Source organism: Esox lucius, chromosome 22 (genome assembly GCF_011004845.1).
Source record: "Esox lucius isolate fEsoLuc1 chromosome 22, fEsoLuc1.pri, whole genome shotgun sequence".
NCBI classification, from domain to species: Eukaryota; Metazoa; Chordata; class Actinopteri; order Esociformes; family Esocidae; genus Esox; species Esox lucius.
In genome coordinates, this window is record NC_047590.1 from 12,348,968 (window position 1) to 12,366,437 (window position 17,470).

Here is a 17,470-nt window from a genome sequence, read left to right on the forward strand (position 1 = left end):
ATCTGGGCTGAGTCCAGAATCTATAAAACCTAATCCATGTCAGAAGCCTGACCAGATGGACGGGGGGTGGGGAGAGGTTTCTCGCAGTTTTTTTGAGTTACGACCATAAAATCGTCGTGGTGCACTGAGATCTGCCAACAAAACTCTTTGTTAATTGGGTCCTAAAACGAGCTTTTCTGTTTTTCATGAGTTTAAAAGCAAAAAGTTGTCCGTCATCTATTTCCTAATATCTGAAACACATGCTTCCAAAGTAGCTAATTTTGGGGCTTCTACATGTTTCATCACTTTTATGTGCGTCATCAGCATAACAGTGAAAACTGACATTATGGTTCCGGATGACATCACCCAGGAGCAGCACATATAGTGAAAACAATAATGGGCGCAAAATCGAGCCTTGAAGAACACCAAAACATACCTTTGATTTGTCAGAGGACAAGTCATCCACACATACGAACTGATATCTTTCAGATAAGATTTAAACCAGGTTAGAACGTGACTGCGTAACTCCAGAGATTCCAACAGGGACTGATCAATAGTGTCAAAGCCAACACTAAGATCAAGAAGCAACAGGACGGTTGCTGAACCGTTGTCTGAGGCCATTAGAAGGTCATTTATCACCTTCACGAGTGCGGTCTCAGTGCTATGATGGAGTCTGGAACAGGAAAGGAACTCATTCTAAAACCATTCTCTTTCTAAACTAATTCTTAAACCATAATCAGACATTATTACAGATAATAATGTGTAAAGACCTACCCATTTACAAGTTTTGCACATCAGCACAACATAGGCTACAGACAAATATCAGGATAGCACGTTAAGACACAACACACACAGTTCATGTTGGGCTAGAACGAAATATGTTTGATTAAATATAACACCCTTGGATATTATGCTGATTCTCCCTTATTACTCAGCTCTAAGATGTGAATTTTAGCATTCACTACATTTAGTGAACTTAATGTAACCCATACCTCAGGTTGTATGCCATCTATAAATACTTCAATCGTGGAAGGTTTTTTCCCCATGTATTACGTCTTTTCACTCCCACAAATCATACTCCCAAGATCAAAACTATATTGAATTATTTTAGGATAGAGCTGGTATTATAAATGAAATAATTACATTACGCAGTGATGTTTAAATGTGATCCGGATATACATTTCCACGTCACCGAGAAAAATTACCAATGAGCTGGAAGATAAATGTTCGGTCGGAGCCGCCGCCTACCTCAGTAATGTAGCTCATCTCGAATCGGACCGAATGGAATTCTGCACTGCCTTCTTAAAAGATTCCACACATTTTAATTCGCACATACACACATTCCTCTGACGTTTTGCTCAGCGTACAACATACTGCTGGCGTGACCACAAAAAGCTGCTCGGTTACACTGTGAATCGGGACAGCAAGTCAAGATATCAGAGAGAAAGATACAAAAATACACTGTTGTACGGTGAGTATGCGTAATTTATTAAACACGAGATGCTAGCTATGTCATTTTATCCCACTATTATTGTTCACATGTTTTATATTGATGCTGCCCGTGACAAATGTTACAAACTTGACTCGATTGAATACATTTCTTGCTAACTAAATGCAGACATTAACGTCATATGTTTAGCTTTGTATAAAACAATAACCTTCCGAAACGGTCCGATTTACGCAAATGTGAAATGTTTTCAGTTCAAGTAGCCTAACTTTAAAAACCCAGACGGGTGTAACCCATCATTAACATATTCGCACATATGTCTGATTGCTCATTTCAGCATGTCTGCGTTAATTGGCATGGCATTTGAAGCCTTCATCCGGGAACGCACTTTCCTATGCTCACACTGGACGAGCAGGGTATTGTCACGCATGGTCTGTGTCATGTCTGGCTTTGTACAGTATTTGTTTTGCTTTTTGCGCTGGCAGAGCATTGCTTGCTGTGTAGCATAGGATTGAACCAACGGTTAACAGTAAAGCGAGAGGTGGTCAATGCTGTCATTATCGCGGCTCTATCCTATTACAGAAACTATTCATTCGAAATAACATTCACATTGTATTCGAAATTTGACCTTGACCTGTTTTAAAGTTAAGTTTGTTTCAATATTTTTATTTTTATCCAGCAACACTTATGCCTCCCTTATTTAATGCAGTAATAATGTGTGCCTCCATCAGTCCGTAGCTTTACACCAGATGTGTGATGTTAATTAAATGGATGTTTTGGAAATGGGAAGATTATGGTGGTTTTTAAGTCTTAAAAAACCGGCTCTACGAACTATCACTTACCTTTCATATCTAATGTTCAACTGAAACCTATGATGTGAGCCTGACAAGATGTTAAGACTTATGTCATCTGTCAGTTATGTAGACAGTGCTGTGACATCAGTTCATGGAAACTGCATGATGCTGACCCTCTACAGGAGCAGGCTAACACACTGCACGTCTGTAACCACAGATGGCACCAGAAGACTTGACCCCTGATCATTACGTTCATCATACGAGTTTAGAGTAATGTGTTAGGGGTGATTAGCGGCCAAAATGACAACGGCGGTGGTTTGAGTAGAAAAATAAAAACAGCTGGGGAACACCTGAAATGATATCGCCCTACAGTTGTGTGTTTGTTCATGGTGCTCTGAGCCCCGGGGGAGATCAACTGGTGTAAGGCTCTCTCTTCTACCACTATAACCATATTCCTGTTAAATGACTCGTCTGTCTTTAGACTGCCTTTCCGTGTTCCATCTAGCCTTATCAACCAAAACTAGATATCTGGTGAGGTGACAGTAATTTCATATGCCAGGATGTGTCAGGATACGATAGTAACCTTACTGTTTTAGGCCCATGATAAGAGTTCCTTTTTGAAAAGATAAGTACATTATTATAATTATTATAATTTCTATTTTCAAGAAATCAATCTTGTTGAAACGCTGTAGATTTTAGCCTAGGGTATTTTTGGCTTTGACTCTGTCCTCTTAGGCTACATCAGGACAAGTCAGAGGTTAAAGTTACAGATGATCCAGAGGAAATCGGCTAATGTAAAATATTAGTCTGTTGGTGCTGGTCAGGTCATGAACTCAAACGTATCCATCAATTCTCTGGATCAGATCCCTTTCAGAGTTCAGTGGAAAATTCTACTGGTTCTAGTCGATGAGAAAGGACAGCTACTGCTGAAGTCAGCCGGTACTGAGAAGAGAGAACTTGATTTGCCTTCGGGTATGTCTGTATTTAATGAAGTAGGCACCTGTGGTGAACACCCTGGTTTCATGTTGGGGCGTATCCGAATCAGGCTTATCCCTTCCATTATGAGCACATGCAGAGGCCAGTCTGCATACATTTAGCCTAATTCTTCTTTAATTCGGACTGATTGGTTCTTATGAAAGTTGCATTACTAATACTGACTTTGTTAATCCCCTCAGTTTCATGGGGGAGAGGGGTTAAAGGGTGAGACTGACGGTCTCAAGGGTTGCACCCTCTTGGAGGTGGATGTAGGGAATCCCATGTGGTGGATGTGATGCGTTTCTGTGTGTGAGGCTGAGTGTTGCAGTCCCCTGGCAGAACCCTGGTGTGTAGTCTGATGCTTCTGGCAACAGTCTGAGAGTGGGAGGGAGGAGCGGAGGTAATTCCATTCAACACTAAGGATTATCAGTCACAAGTTATTCCCTCCGCCTTCCTTACTCTCTCTCATCACTCTCTCTCTCTATTCTCTCTCCTCTCTCTTCTCTCTCTTCTCTCTCTTCTCTCTCTATTCTCTCTCTCTCTATTCTCTCTCTCTCTATTCTCTCTCTCTCTATTCTCTCTCTCTATTCTCTCTCTCTATTCTCTCTCTCTATTCTCTCTCTCTATTCTCTCTCTATTCTCTCTCTCTATTCTCTCTCTCTCTCTCTATTCTCTCTCTCCACTCTCTCTCTCTGTCTGTCGTGTTCTCTGGTTCAATTACATTCATGCCTGTTAACTGTTAAATGGAAGGTGCCAACTGCCAGCATGGCTGTCCTCAAAAAAGGTTCCGGTCTAACTTCACACTAGCCGTGAGTAGACGATTTCAGTGTTTCTGATGGGCAGCGTTCAGTCGTAATCTTGAATGGTCGAATCCAAGCATGAAATAGACACACACACTCACACATCTGTCGGCTTGCTGCCTTTGTTTTGTTGTCATGACAATATGCAGTGAGGTGTGCAGAGTGCAGTGTGACTCAGGAGAATGTGGGTGTTGAATCACTGCTCAATGCCTGAGGTGACTGTTGCCTTATTTCTGCGGGGATATGTCAATAAAGCTGTCTTCTCTTCCATCAACGCCGATGCTTGGCAGATTTCCTCCGGGACTCCGGCAGGAATGTTTTTGTTTTCAGCGGATCTCATATGTGGAGGAAGGACAGCAGATTGTGCCAGAATACTAGATGGGGTTTAATGTGAGGTGTGTGTGTGTGTGTGTGTGTGTGTGCGTGCGTGCGCTCTCAGGCTTTGAGGAGAGACCCTAACGAGAGGCCCAGCCAAAATGCCGCTGTTTGGTAAGTCCCACAAGAATCCTGCCGACATCGTCCGGACTCTGAAGGAGAACTTGGCCATCCTGGTTAAACAGGACAAGAAGACTGAGAAGGTATGGTTTGTCTTCACAAAACAAGTCTGTACAATACTAGTCTTTAGAAAACCGGTCCATGCAATGTTCTGCACAACATAAACGAGCACTTCCCTTCGGGAGAGGAGCTGTGTTGTTGCTGGGGGCCTCAATATGCCCTCTTCTGTTAGAACCAGTCAGTTGGTGTGGTCATTATTTCGCAGCACCCCAGTTACTGGAGCTGACACTGGGCTGTGAAAGTAGCACCAGGGGCCTGGCTGTCCTGTATTGACACCAAGCTGTCAAAACCCATCTGTCTCCATCTCCACTGTGGTACCTACAGTAACACACTAACTGGGCCTGGGAACCATCTAACCGGGCTGCGGAGTATAGTGGCATGTCCAGATTAAATGTCTCCCCCTTATGGTCATCACTCTTATGTACACAGCTTGAGCGTACCGTGACCTCATGGGGAATCCTGTCCTTCATGTTGTGAATGAGCCTCAGTGTGGTAACCGGTGTACGTCCCCAGGCGTCGGAGGAGGTGTCCAAGTGTCTGGTGGCCATGAAGGAGATCCTGTATGGGACTAATGATAAGGAGCCTCACACAGAGACGGTAGCCCAGCTGGCCCAGGAGCTCTACAACAGTGGCCTGCTCATCTCCCTGGTGGAAAACCTGCAAGTCATTGACTTCGAGGTGATCCCACAATCAGAAACCAAACCGACTAAATCAGAGTTGTCTGAATGGTTCTTTTTAATGTGTGTGTGTGTGTGTGTATTATTTTCAATTGCCTACCCCCAGGGGAAGAAAGACGTTTGTCAGATCTTCAACAACATCCTGCGGAGACAGATTGGTACCCGCAGCCCCACTGTGGAGTACTTCTGCTCTCACCAAGAGGTTCTGTTTGTCTTGCAAAAGGGGTGAGTACATACACCCACACGCTTGGATCTCATTTTCTGTCTGGAATATTTTATTGCTATGCGGTAGACCTGTGTGTAGGAACACAGCGTTTGGATATTTTCGACCTCAAACCCCGCTGTGGCGGACGCGTGTCCGTGTGCAGGTACGAGACCCCGGTGTCGGCGCTGAACTGCGGCATCATGCTTAGGGAGTGCATCCGACACGAACCACTGGCCAAGGTGGTCCTCCACTCGGAACACTTCCACGACTTCTTCGGCTATGTCGAGATGGAGACCTTTGACATCGCTTCGGACGCCTTCGCCACCTTCAAGGTCAGACTACGTGAGAGAAGCCTCTTTTTTTTGTTTTTGATTTTGTCTGTGTCCAAAACTGCATATGTCTGTTCATGACCATTTGTAGAACAGATGTCTTTGATCCATCAAATCAGACTGTCTATATGTATTAAACAAATGTCTTTTCTTTACGCCCATTGACAGGATCTGCTCACAAGACACAAGGTCCTGGTAGCTGAATATTTAGAACAGAACTATGACTCTGTAAGTGACATGTTGCTCAACGTTCTCCTGCCCCTGGGGCATTGTTGACTCACACTTGACGTTCTTGACAGAATGAATGGGTGCATTTATGTAACGCCCTCAGTTTTATTCTTCATCGTCAGATTTGTACAATAAGAGTTTGTGCCACACTAAACATCCTTGGGCTTCACTCAACACTGGAAAGAGCTGACATAACTTTTTCAAAGTATTTTGTTATGCAGCCAGCCGTTCACTCAGTTTCACTGTCTTCACAGGTTTTTGAACAGTATGAGAAGTTACTGCACTCTGAGAACTATGTGACAAAAAGACAGTCATTAAAGGTGTGTTCAGCTAACCATATTTGCGTGGACTATTCATAGATGTTATGTTATAGACTCTCTTGCCTCATAGTGTGTTTGTGTCTAGTTGCTGGGTGAACTGCTGTTGGACAGACACAACTTCACTGTGATGACCCGGTACATCAGCAAGCCTGAAAACCTGAAGCTGATGATGAACTTACTGAGAGACAAGAGCCCTAACATCCAGTTTGAGGCCTTCCACGTCTTCAAGGTACTACACAACAGCCATTCTCAGTACATATACAAAGTCTGTCAAACTGGCCTCCTTGGATATACTACAGAGTTCTGACTAGAATGTAATTGCAGGGAGAATTGGAATGTACAGAGCCAATAAGATTTCCCACACAATATATTGTAGTACGTTCTACACAATGTAGTTCAAAGATTCTGAAACTGTTCCCAACCGACCATCCAGGTGTTTGTGGCAAACCCCAACAAGACACAGCCCATCATAGACATCCTTCTGAAGAACCAGACCAAACTTATAGATTTTCTTAGCAACTTCCAGAAGGACCGCACGGACGACGAGCAGTTCAACGACGAGAAGACCTACCTAATTAAACAGATCCGGGACCTTAAGAAACCTGCCTCTTAAACCCCCTTTCCCACTAGCCATTAACCTAACCTTTACTACAAAATACATTAACAATGGTGATTATATTTAAAATATCTTTGCGGACATTTGTCTCTTTCTTGGTTTACTTTGAGACTTTGTGTAAGAATAGCGCATATCACTGAAGTTTTTCTGTTTTTACTTTTCATGAATCCTTATTGTTAGCATAGTGTGCCACTTTTTCCAAGCCAACTACTTCCTCTCCAGGAGAACCAATGTTTAAAGAAACCTCAAGGTGAATGGCTAAATGATAGGGAGACACCATAGGTCATAACTAATAGGCCAGACATTTAGTTTATTTTCAGTTCCACTTGGCATACCTAAGCTAGCTAAACACTTCACTTACACACTCTCTTAAATCTAACCCCAGTAAACTGAGGTATCTGCAATTCAGAATCAAATGAATAAATTGCCCTTTTGGTATTAGTAAAGGGTGTAAATATTCTTCTGAATTGTTCAGATTCTACAAAATGTAGTGTAACACTGTAAAAACACTAATGCTTACATTTCTGTAGAACTCCTGTTCAGACTCAAGTCCTGCCCTATGGTTGTATTATGCTATTTACAGGTAACGTTTTAAAGACTGGAGGTCCATGATTACCCAAAATGTGATTTTGAAAATATGTCCCATGATGGGAGAATGAACCAAAACCACAACCAGGTGTTTTTTTAAATGTAAAAAAAAAAAAAAAGAAAATCCAAAAAAGGCCATTATTTTGGATTTGTTTTATTTACTGCAGTCATCAATGCTTTTGTCGACGGATACTCTTCGCATGGCTGGAAGCACTTTCCATATAATTCTATTCCTTGTTTATCTTCAGCTCTTGAAGTCAACTTTTTTTTGTGTGTGTGTGTGTGTGTGTAAAAGCTGGTTTTAATCTCTGAGTGCCATTGTGAGTGACAGATTTTGGGTGACCTTAGAGGCAGTTGCAGGGAGACTTTCACAGCAGTTTCTTTTCTGTACACATTTCTTGAGTGTTTTCTTCTGCACTGCACCTTTTAGGAGGTGGTCGGTGGAACACATTAACATGGTGCCTTTATTTTACTGTTTTCCTTATATTTTTTCTGTATTTGAAATACCTTTTCTAGGGGAGCTTAATTCTTTTTTTTAAATATAGTCTGGTTGAACATGTGTCAATTTAGCAATTACCCTCTAACTGACTGTGTTGGAGTCATGCTGTTAAATGAATGTTTTATTTCATAATGACTGTTCTTGGAGTTCAGTGATCCCATAAGAAAATGACCAAAACAAACCAATGATGGACAAACTCGGCGGGTGATGATTGCCTGAGAAGGTTTACTGTTAATCTACTAGTACAAAGAGGAAATGGGTCTTGCTCAGAAAACAATATTAGCAGTAGCTAGCTTTGGGGTACTATAAATGAAATTTAGAAACCTCACATTCAGCTTAATTACTGAGCCAATCCATTTTAAAATGGTGGTTGATATTTTCATATTGCTATGATTCTAAAATATACTTTAATGAATCTGAACAGCACTATGCCACTGAATAATGTGACAGTTCTCTTAATTGACACATTTATTCATAAGTAGATTGTACATCAAATGATAGAAGTTATATACTCACACCTATATTGTTTTGGTGAAAAAGAACATTTAGCCTTGCCTATACCTGCTGCTAACCTGCTTCCTTTTTTATGCATGCATTTTAAAACCATTCTAGGTAATTAAAATAGTTTTGGTAAGCACATTTTGATCTCTATTGATAGGAGGAAGCAACTCAAAGGGTGGAGTTTACGGGTGAAATTCAAATAAGAGACTCACAGGATTGCTGCTTAGAGGTGGGTGACAGGTTTTAAATGCCCAGTTAAATACCCATGCCAGTGTTGGTTTCCGTCTTTACTGAACATACTTAAATATGCTTCAGTACATTTTAGCCATTTGGCCAAAGCTCTTATCCATAGTGACTTCAGGTAGATAACATCTACTTCCATTCTTCGTGACTGAGTAAACAGCTTTATATTTACCTAAGAGGGGGAAAAAACAACAGCGGTTCTCTCCTCTGCAGCAGACCAGTTCACAAGTTCTAATCTTGCATATGCCCTTTGGGAGAATTCTGTTCGTTTAATTACTTAAACCAGTCAACTGTTCAGGAAGTATGTTAGCACTAGGTATGACCAGGGCATATGAAGGCTTTTCAGGAAGAAGTGCAAAAATAATTGTTACTTCATTACTGTATAATACAACCAGTTAATATATCTTTTTTTTTGTTTAAATAGAAGATTTGGCTACAGGACTGCAGTTAAAGAAGCTCTGCAATTTCCAACCAAAACAATTGCTTCTGCTAAAATGTTTAAAATATATTGAAGAATCTTTAGCATACCCTGACTCTGAATACTGTAGCAGTATCTGATGAGTGGTAATTGATCAGTGCTGTCGATGGACCACCAAAGGCACACCAAATATTTTCCAAATTGATAGGAGGTGGAGGTTGTCTGAATTTGTTTATTATTTTTTTGGTATGAATAATTACAACAGACCTTATGCAGTGGTGATATGAGTAGGGCTGCCTATTTAAACTCAGCCATAGAAATGAGATTCACATCAAAAAGAAAATGCAGCGTAGCCAAATCAGTAACATCAACTTTGGATAAACCATTTTACTTGACTAAAATGATCAACTATATTTGGTTAAACATTTTGACAAGTCAACCAGGGGACTTAATTTGAAAAAAACAGCCATGTGTTTTCCCCATTGATGCTACTGTACAACATCACCAATAAAGAGTAGAAATGCCTATGTTGTTTCCTTTGTTTTGTTATAAACAAGTGCCTAACGCGAGTATGAAGAGACTAGTAGACAGACTGGTGAGAACGTTAAAATGGGGAATATCTCAGGCAAAAGGAACTATTTTGTGGAGAGGTCTTCTGGTAATTTATGATTGTATTTATGCCATTGTAGCACAGTAAAAAGGCATACACATGGCCCCTTTAATATTTGGTTGTGGGTCTCTGTCTATACAATACTATTCTAACTTAAAATTACAACAGAGCCAGTTACCTCAAATCTGGGCCATGTTTTGTTGTGCTGGAAGAACCTTTTTATACTTAGAGCCGCAATCAGTACCCTTTTCCCGAGTTTAATTTAAAAGTCTCTAAGACAAACAATTAGATCACATTTACAGTTCTCTTATACATACAAGCCATGCATTTTGAACTCCATCTACATGTAATTTGTTTTTGAAAACTATTGGTCATTACAATGTCAGCGGTTAAAAGACCAATTAGTAGAACAAATCACCCAAGGTTGTTAAAGTGCATCCTTCCTTATACTGTCCTTGCTTGTTTAAAGGAATTACTGATCTGTATGTGACTAGACAAATGAAGGGTTTCCATTCCAAAGTGTTACCAGGTATTCCAAACCAGGACCTGGAGATTTTAGTCCGGTGAAACCGGACTGGATGCCAAAGGACCCAGACCATTGTTCAACAAACAGGGAGTATGGTCTTCAGTCATTGCTGACCGCGGCCTCTTATTACAGTAGGGTTCCTGTTCAGCCTGTCTTCTGTGCTTCCCCACACATCCGTCTGTAACCAGAAGATATGTTCAAATGTGTCCCATTGCGTTGTTTTCTTGAAAATGAAAGATGTCATGTTAACTAATGGTACCTAGAGAAGGACAACTCACTGGCTAGATGAGGACCAGCATGTTCAGAGGCACACCTTGTTAGAGATGTCTTCTGCCACTGAGACAAAAACGTAAGAAATTGACATCTGTATAAAGAGCCATCTCAGTTGCCGAAATAAAAACCAGAGGATGGGTAAAAGCAGACTGGCCAACACCTACAACGAATCCATACAGTTTTTTTACTTAATAAAATAAGGAGAGACTGTCACATTAGACTTAATGTGCTGCCAGGCTCCAGAAAATGACTCATTTCTGAACCAATGCGGGTACTCACAATGAACTTCAACACTCCTCTGAGGCCGCTGAATCTGAGGTAGGAGATGTCTCCCTTGTCTTTGCCGCTGTCCAGGTCAGTAGTGTAGATCTGCTTGACCCCAGCTCCTTGGATCAGAGGTATGCATTCATCACACGGACACTTAGTCACAAACAGCATAGTGTTCTCTTCCTCTCGGATCTCGGCACTCCTGAAAGCGAACCAAAGTGTATAGCTCACGACATTAACAACCAACGTTATTTATTTCTGAATCTCTTCAGTCTAAAACGGCTCTCCAACTCTCGAGTCCTTTAGCATATTTAACAAATTCTCTTAACTGGATGACCGCACTGACCCCAAGGCTGGCTATAAAGAAGCTACCTTAGCAGTCGTAGCTAAGGGGCCAACTTAGCATGAGCTTTAACGAAGCAATAACAAATTAGTATTAGCTAACGTCGCATTATTAGCTAAAAGGGCAATCTTAGCAGTCATAGGAAGCTGCACACGTTGAGGGCATTGGCTGGTATACTCCTCCCCTCTCAGATCAGTGCAGATGAACGGGAAGACGTGAGCCCCTTGTGTCTTCCCTGCTAACCTGAAGGAGAGTGCATTTTGCTCAGCGTGGATGATGTAGCGATATTTCCTCCTCTTGCGGTCTTGCTGCTTGTTGCCCATCTGGGGGTACTCTCCATACTCTGAGCCCACAGGATAGGCATTGTATCCACAACCCACAAGGTACAGACGTCCAGTGCCGTCACAGCCACCCTGAAATTGTTTGACACAGAATGCAGTTAAGGCCACTTTACCAGCCATGTTGTTCATCCCCTTAAATAAGAAAATGTGTAGCCCCCTAAGACATGCATTAGTGTGCAGTTAGAAAATGCAGTAATGCATAAAAAAAATACACAAAAACAATTTCACTCACAAATTTTCCCTCTGCCCAAATGACAGCACCGACCCCGATCTTAGAGTCCTCTAGAAGAGCAACAAGCAAGAAAAACTTTCAGACAAGCTGCCAATTGGCCAATTTCCAACAACGTTCTATCACTTACAATATTCAGACGTGTTAAACCACAAATTACAGCCGGTGCAGATGACATGGAGCATGAAAACATTATGAACGACAGTTTGCAAAAGAATAGTAGATACTGGTCTGAGTGACTGAACAGCTAATAGGGGAATTCACAACAAAGATCTTGTTAGACTAGAATATTTCTCGGAACCTTCTGTTCATTTGTGCCCACAGAGACATCTCTCCGACATAAACACACACAAGAATTGGAGTTGACCAGTTGATCTGGGTTTTGTGTCTTGTGTTTACATTCCCATCTTTCAATTGCTTGGACATCCTTCATGTGGATCCCCGCAACATGTAGTTGGCAATGTGAATTATGGAACATTAGGTTCAGCTGAATATCTGGTTAGCATACATTAATATCAAGATAGGTAACATGCCTGTTCTGTAGGCCAATAGCCTGGCCTGTATTGTGCAGTGTCTGGCAGTCTCCTGAGAGACCCCGGGAGGTTGGACCGACTCTGAAGCGGTAGGCTGGGGGTCCTTCCTATAGAAGCCATGCTGGAGAAGAGGCACACTGGCAGCTACAGAGGCCAGAACCCTAACCAGCTCTCTCATGTTCTGGCGCAGGTTGGAGAAGTATGGCTCCATGCAGAAGTTCTCAAGACCTGTAGCACAACCCTGTGTCAACTATGCAAACCATAACGTCTACCATTCATTTAACAACACCTATACAAGGGACGGCATAGCCTCTCAAGGAAGGGAGTTTCAAGTACTTTTATGGGTATGTTTTGGATAAGAAATAGCCCAAATACCGCTAGCTAACGACCACTAATTCGTTAACAAGTGTGGTTGAAAGGTACTGACCTATTGTGGCGAGAATGTCACGGTGGCGCTGTTCTTGTAAGATGAGGAACTCTCTGGAGAAAGTGTCCATGTTCTGTTTCATCTGCCTATGGAACAAGTCCCCAATGTCCAGGTCAGGGCAGTCCTCTGATATCCTCCCCATGAATTCACACCCACTAGAGGTCTCCATCACGAACTGCTGGAAGCTAAGGGCCAGGGGCTGCATTGCCACACCGATGTGAGGCCGGCTGTTAGACTTGAGCTTCTCTGACGCGATGGCATCCAGCACTGCTTCTTGGGAAATGGAGTCCATCCCGTTACATCCCCCCACCAACAGACTAAACTCCGGATCGCCAGGCCAGAAAGAGATGCGGCTTACCCCAACTGAAGGTGACAGACAAGGAACAATACTTCAAAAGTGAACTCTGTGGGTGTGTTCTTGTCTCCACAGTTGACTGCAAATCTAGTGAGGTTAGGGCATTTGGTTTCTCCACACTAGTAGAAAAGGCCATTTTCAGCTCGGGGTTGGGATTAGATGTTGGAGTAAGAATTAGGGTTAGCTTTAGGGTTTTGGGGATAAGGAAAGTAGGATTTTAAATGGGCATACATCTTTGTCCCTAAAATGTAGTATTACAGATCCTTGAAAACTCTGCAAAACAACATTTACAACAACATTTACCATACAAAAATTGCTTTTTTAGGCTTAGGGGTTAGTTAAGGTTAGCTTTAGATTCATAGTAAGAATTTGGGGAGTTAGGGTTAATGTTATTGTAAGGGATTTTTTTTTTTTAAGGAAATCAATTGATTGCAAAGTGATAGTAACACAGACACATGTGGGCTTATGTCTGTGTGTGTGAGGGTATTTTACCATTGATGAGCATCTTGAGGCAGGTGGCACAGGGTTTCCTAGAAAAGTAGAGTTCTGAAGCAGCCAGCTTGGGCCCATGTCTGATCACAGCTACCTGCCCAGCATGGAGCTCAGAACCGGAGCAATGGAGACCCAACACCCTCTGGTCCCGGACCACCACCAGACCTGTACTCCGCGTCTAACACAAAGAAACATACAGAGATGAGGAAAGTGATGAAACTCATGGTCATTTATAGATACCTATTTGCTTATTACTACTGAACCATGAGTTAGTATTGGGACAGTAAAGCTTGTTTCCTTCTTTAGTCTTTATGCTCAGATAAATAAATATTTAAAATATTAAATGTCAGTTGTTATTTTAACAGTATTTGTGTATATATTGATTTGTACAATTTAGCCTATATATTATAGTAGGTTTTGTACAACCCCGTTTCCAAAAATGTAGAAAATAGTACAAACACAACATATCAATTGTTGAAATGGAGAAATTTTATTGTTTCTTGAAAAATGTATTTCCACTATAAATCTGATGCCAGCAACATTTCAAAAAAGTTGAGACAAGGGCAACAAAATACTGGAAGTTGTGTAATGCTAAGAAAGTAAAGCTGGTGGAAAGTCTCACAACTAATTAGGTTAATTGGCAACAGGTCAGTAACATGATCATTCCAGAGAGGATGGGTCTGTCAGAAGTGTGGATGGGTTCACCACTCTGTGAAAGACAGCGCAGGCAAATAGTGCAGCAATTGAACATTTCTCAACATACATATTGGGGATCTCAATCTATGGCACATATCATTCAAAAATGCACAGAATCCGGAGAAATCTCAGTACGCAAGGGACAAGGGTGAAAACCAATATCGGAAGGCTGTGATGTTCAGGCCTTCAGGAGGCACTACATTAAAAATAGACAATTCTGTATTGGACATCACTGCATGGGTTCAGGAACCCTTCCAAAAACCTTTGTCTGTGAACACAGTGCATCGCTGCATCCACAAATTAGTTAAAATGTAACCATGCTAAGAAGAAACCATATATAAACAAGATCCAGAAATGCTGCCGCCTTCTCTGGGCTCAACCTCATTTAAGACGGACTGAGGCAAAGTGAAAAACTGTCCTGTGGACTGACAAATGTGAAATTATTTTTGGGAATCATGGATGCCGTGTCTTCTAGACTAGAAAGGGACCATCCAGTTAGTTATCAGTGCACAGATCAAAAGCCAGCATCCGTGATGGGGGTGCATTAGTGCAGATCTGTGAAAGCACCATTATTACTGACCAAATACAGGTTTTGGAGTAACATATGTTGCCACCCAAACAATCTTTTTCAGGGAAGGCCTTGCTTATTTTAGCAAGACAATGCCAAACCACATTCTGTACGTATTTTAACAGCATGGCTTCGTAGTGAAAGAGTCCAGGTGCTCAACTGGCCTGTCTGCAGTCCAGACCTGCTGAAAACATTTGACCCATTATGAAATGAAAAACACGACAAAGGAGACCCCGAACTGTTGAGCAGGTGAAATCCTATATCAAGCAAGAATGGGAATACATTTCACTTTCAAAACTACAACAAATGGTCTCCTCAGTTCCCAACGCTTAGAGCAGTGTTTCCCATTCCTGGTTCTCGGGTACCAAAGGGGTGCAGATTTTTGTTTTTGCCCAAGCACTCACACACCGGTTTCAAATGTTGCCCTACCACTCACACACTTACACACTATTGACGTAATCAACCTGTCATCAAGTCTTTCATTTGAATCAGGTGTGTGAGTGCTTGGGCAAAAACAAAAACATGGGTCCCGAGGACCAGGATTGGGAAACACCGGCTTAGAGTATTGTTAAAAGAAGAGGTGATGCAACACAGTGGTAAATGTGCCCCTGTCCCATCTTTTTAGAAATGTGTTGCTGGCATCAAATTCAAAATGTTTTTTTCCAAAAACAAAATTTCTGTTTCAACATTTGATTTGTTGTCTTTTTCACTAATAAACTATTTTCAGTTAAAAATATGGATAAATTATTTGCATCATCATTGGATTCTGTTTTTATTTGCCTTTTATTCAGTGTACATAGTCCCCCTATTTCAGGGCATCAAAAGATTTGGGACAGATTAGTATAATGTCCACATTAAGCACTTGTGTTTACTATTGGTCAAATACTTCGCATCCAAGGACTGTCTGAAGTCTGCAACCCACAGACATCAACAGACGCTGGGAAACTCCTGTGACACCTCCCCAGGCCAGATCAGCAGCCACCTTCAGTTTATTTTCAGGTATTTTTTATTCACGTTTATTAATAAAAGGTGTTACATTGGTAATTACTTAAAGGTAAACTGCAAGGCAGTGACGTTAACACTGACATTTAGGGGCAAGTGTTGTCATTTCTGAATGGTGAAACAAATACCCACAAATACAAGCTGACAATGTACATTTTTACTTCATACTAGAGCTTGGTTTCAAATCCAGAATGTTGATGTATAGAGCCGAAAAGAAGAAAAAGTATATCACTAATTGTAATTTACAAAAGACATGTTTGTTTTTTAAATGACTGAAACAAAACATGACATACAAACCTGAGCTACAATCTCATTCTCATTTCTGTCTTCTTTTTCCTCCCTGGGGAACAGTTCCATCCAAAGACTCAGCAGGGTGAAGAGGTTAGCTTTGGACAGTCTGGGTCCATGACCTGAAAACACACCATACAAAGACAAAATAACAGGCTCCAATATGTTGAGATAGTCTAAGGCGAACATACAGTATAGGACCAATCAGACCACAGCAGTCCAGGTTTGAGCCATGACTTTGTCACTAGCTAACGAGTGACTGCTGCAAATTGGCCAGGATCAATAAATTATAAGCAAACATTCAGCAGCCTTTCACTTTCTCTAAGAATATGAAAGTGTTGTTAATACACCTCATGTCGACGTATACACCTTAAACCCTATTGGAGGAGGTCACAGGGGAGGGACCTAGCGGGCTTTCTTATCCCATAGATTTTGAACGGGAGACGGGGATGCAACTGAGGAATTTCCTAGGACATCTCACTCCAGATATTTGACTCTGGCATTAATAACGGGAACAAGCGGAGTCTCGAGTCTGCAACCCGTATAGACTTCAGAGCAAGGCCACAGCACTACCTCAGCTCGGTCCTAACCTGTCCAATGCCATAAGGTCTAAACATCTACATGAGAGACAACTGAAGACAGTGGCGCCCGTAGCCGTAATCCTGCTCGCGCCAAAGCCCCCGCCCCTCGAAAATAGGCCTAGTGACGTCCCATCGTCAAAATTAGACTACAAGCGGTCGGGCGGTTCTTGTCCGTACTATGAAATATAATAATATCAGCGCCACTGACTAAAGAAATTACTTAAAAGGTTAAACACCTAGTGATAGACCGCAAGCTATTTATGGAACCAATCTGTTTTTACATACGCAGACCAAACTAATAGCCAAAACTGCAGAGGTGATATTACATAATTATTTTCATTATGTATCAGTCCACTATGTATCACAGTCCAGTTGCGAAGGTAAACACAATCGCAGCATTCTCTGCCACGCAGTCAATTCGCCAGGGAATGACATGAGTCTTACCTTGTACTTTGGTTTCAGTTTGTATGCTGTCTTCTTTTACATCCTGATATCCTTTACATTTGCATGAAGCAGCACAAGATGGTGTAAAATCTTGGATCGACTGTACGGCATTTGTTGTTTCCATTCAACCAACTGAATGCCAAATGTAGCGAAAGCGAAAAAAGTCAAGTACTAATGTTGTCTCTTCCTCACAACCTGTCATATGACGTCCTTCCCATAGGTCTTCTTCCTATTTATTCTGACGTAATCTAATGGGCGGAGCTTGTCCTGAACATAACCCCGAAAACTGAACATTAGTCTTTTTCTTTATATGCCGTACTA

General features: G+C 41.7%; 2 protein-coding genes across 4 annotated transcripts; one reads left to right on the plus strand and one right to left on the minus strand.

The window, feature by feature from the left end:
• The first annotated feature begins 1,229 nt into the window (after positions 1 to 1,229).
• Positions 1,230 to 9,699, plus strand: cab39l (calcium binding protein 39-like). The gene is made up of 9 exons (XM_010886311.3): positions 1,230 to 1,450; positions 4,435 to 4,573; positions 5,064 to 5,228; positions 5,334 to 5,452; positions 5,596 to 5,764; positions 5,930 to 5,989; positions 6,244 to 6,309; positions 6,395 to 6,538; positions 6,743 to 9,699. The coding sequence occupies exons 2-9, from the start codon at positions 4,472 to 4,474 to the stop codon at positions 6,920 to 6,922; spliced, it is 1,005 nt and encodes a 334-aa protein (XP_010884613.1). The 5' UTR covers positions 1,230 to 1,450; positions 4,435 to 4,471; the 3' UTR covers positions 6,923 to 9,699.
• cdadc1 (cytidine and dCMP deaminase domain containing 1) lies at positions 9,172 to 17,373 on the minus strand. Of its 3 annotated transcripts, none has more exons than XM_010886312.4 (10): positions 17,150 to 17,372; positions 16,134 to 16,246; positions 13,571 to 13,748; positions 12,724 to 13,086; positions 12,297 to 12,524; positions 11,767 to 11,816; positions 11,437 to 11,606; positions 10,863 to 11,052; positions 10,589 to 10,646; positions 9,172 to 10,488 (listed from the first exon to the last, which is right to left on the minus strand). In XM_010886312.4, the coding sequence occupies exons 1-10, from the start codon at positions 17,271 to 17,273 to the stop codon at positions 10,340 to 10,342; spliced, it is 1,623 nt and encodes a 540-aa protein (XP_010884614.1). In that variant the 5' UTR covers positions 17,274 to 17,372; the 3' UTR covers positions 9,172 to 10,339. The 3 variants fall into 3 exon arrangements, with proteins under 3 accessions (XP_010884614.1, XP_010884616.1, XP_010884617.1); XM_010886315.4 differs by having other exon boundaries at positions 10,350 to 10,488; positions 10,570 to 10,646; positions 17,150 to 17,373; XM_010886314.4 differs by lacking the exon at positions 10,589 to 10,646 and having other exon boundaries at positions 9,172 to 10,533; positions 17,150 to 17,373.
• Positions 17,374 to 17,470: the final 97 nt, after the last annotated feature.

Coding starts and splice junctions, on each gene's coding strand:
- cdadc1 (XM_010886312.4), bottom strand. CDS start 17,273: ATGGAAACAACAAATGCCGTACAGTCGATCCAAGATTTTACACCATCT. Junction 13,749..16,133: donor AGAATGAGATTGTAGCTCAG/GTTTGTATGTCA, acceptor TCTTTGTGTTAG/ACGCGGAGTACAGGTCTGGT. Junction 10,489..10,588: donor TGCTGGTCCTCATCTAGCCA/GTGAGTTGTCCT, acceptor TTCTGGTTACAG/ACGGATGTGTGGGGAAGCAC.
- cab39l (XM_010886311.3), top strand. CDS start 4,472: ATGCCGCTGTTTGGTAAGTCCCACAAGAATCCTGCCGACATCGTCCGG. Junction 5,229..5,333: donor TGCAAGTCATTGACTTCGAG/GTGATCCCACAA, acceptor GCCTACCCCCAG/GGGAAGAAAGACGTTTGTCA. Junction 5,990..6,243: donor TAGAACAGAACTATGACTCT/GTAAGTGACATG, acceptor CTGTCTTCACAG/GTTTTTGAACAGTATGAGAA.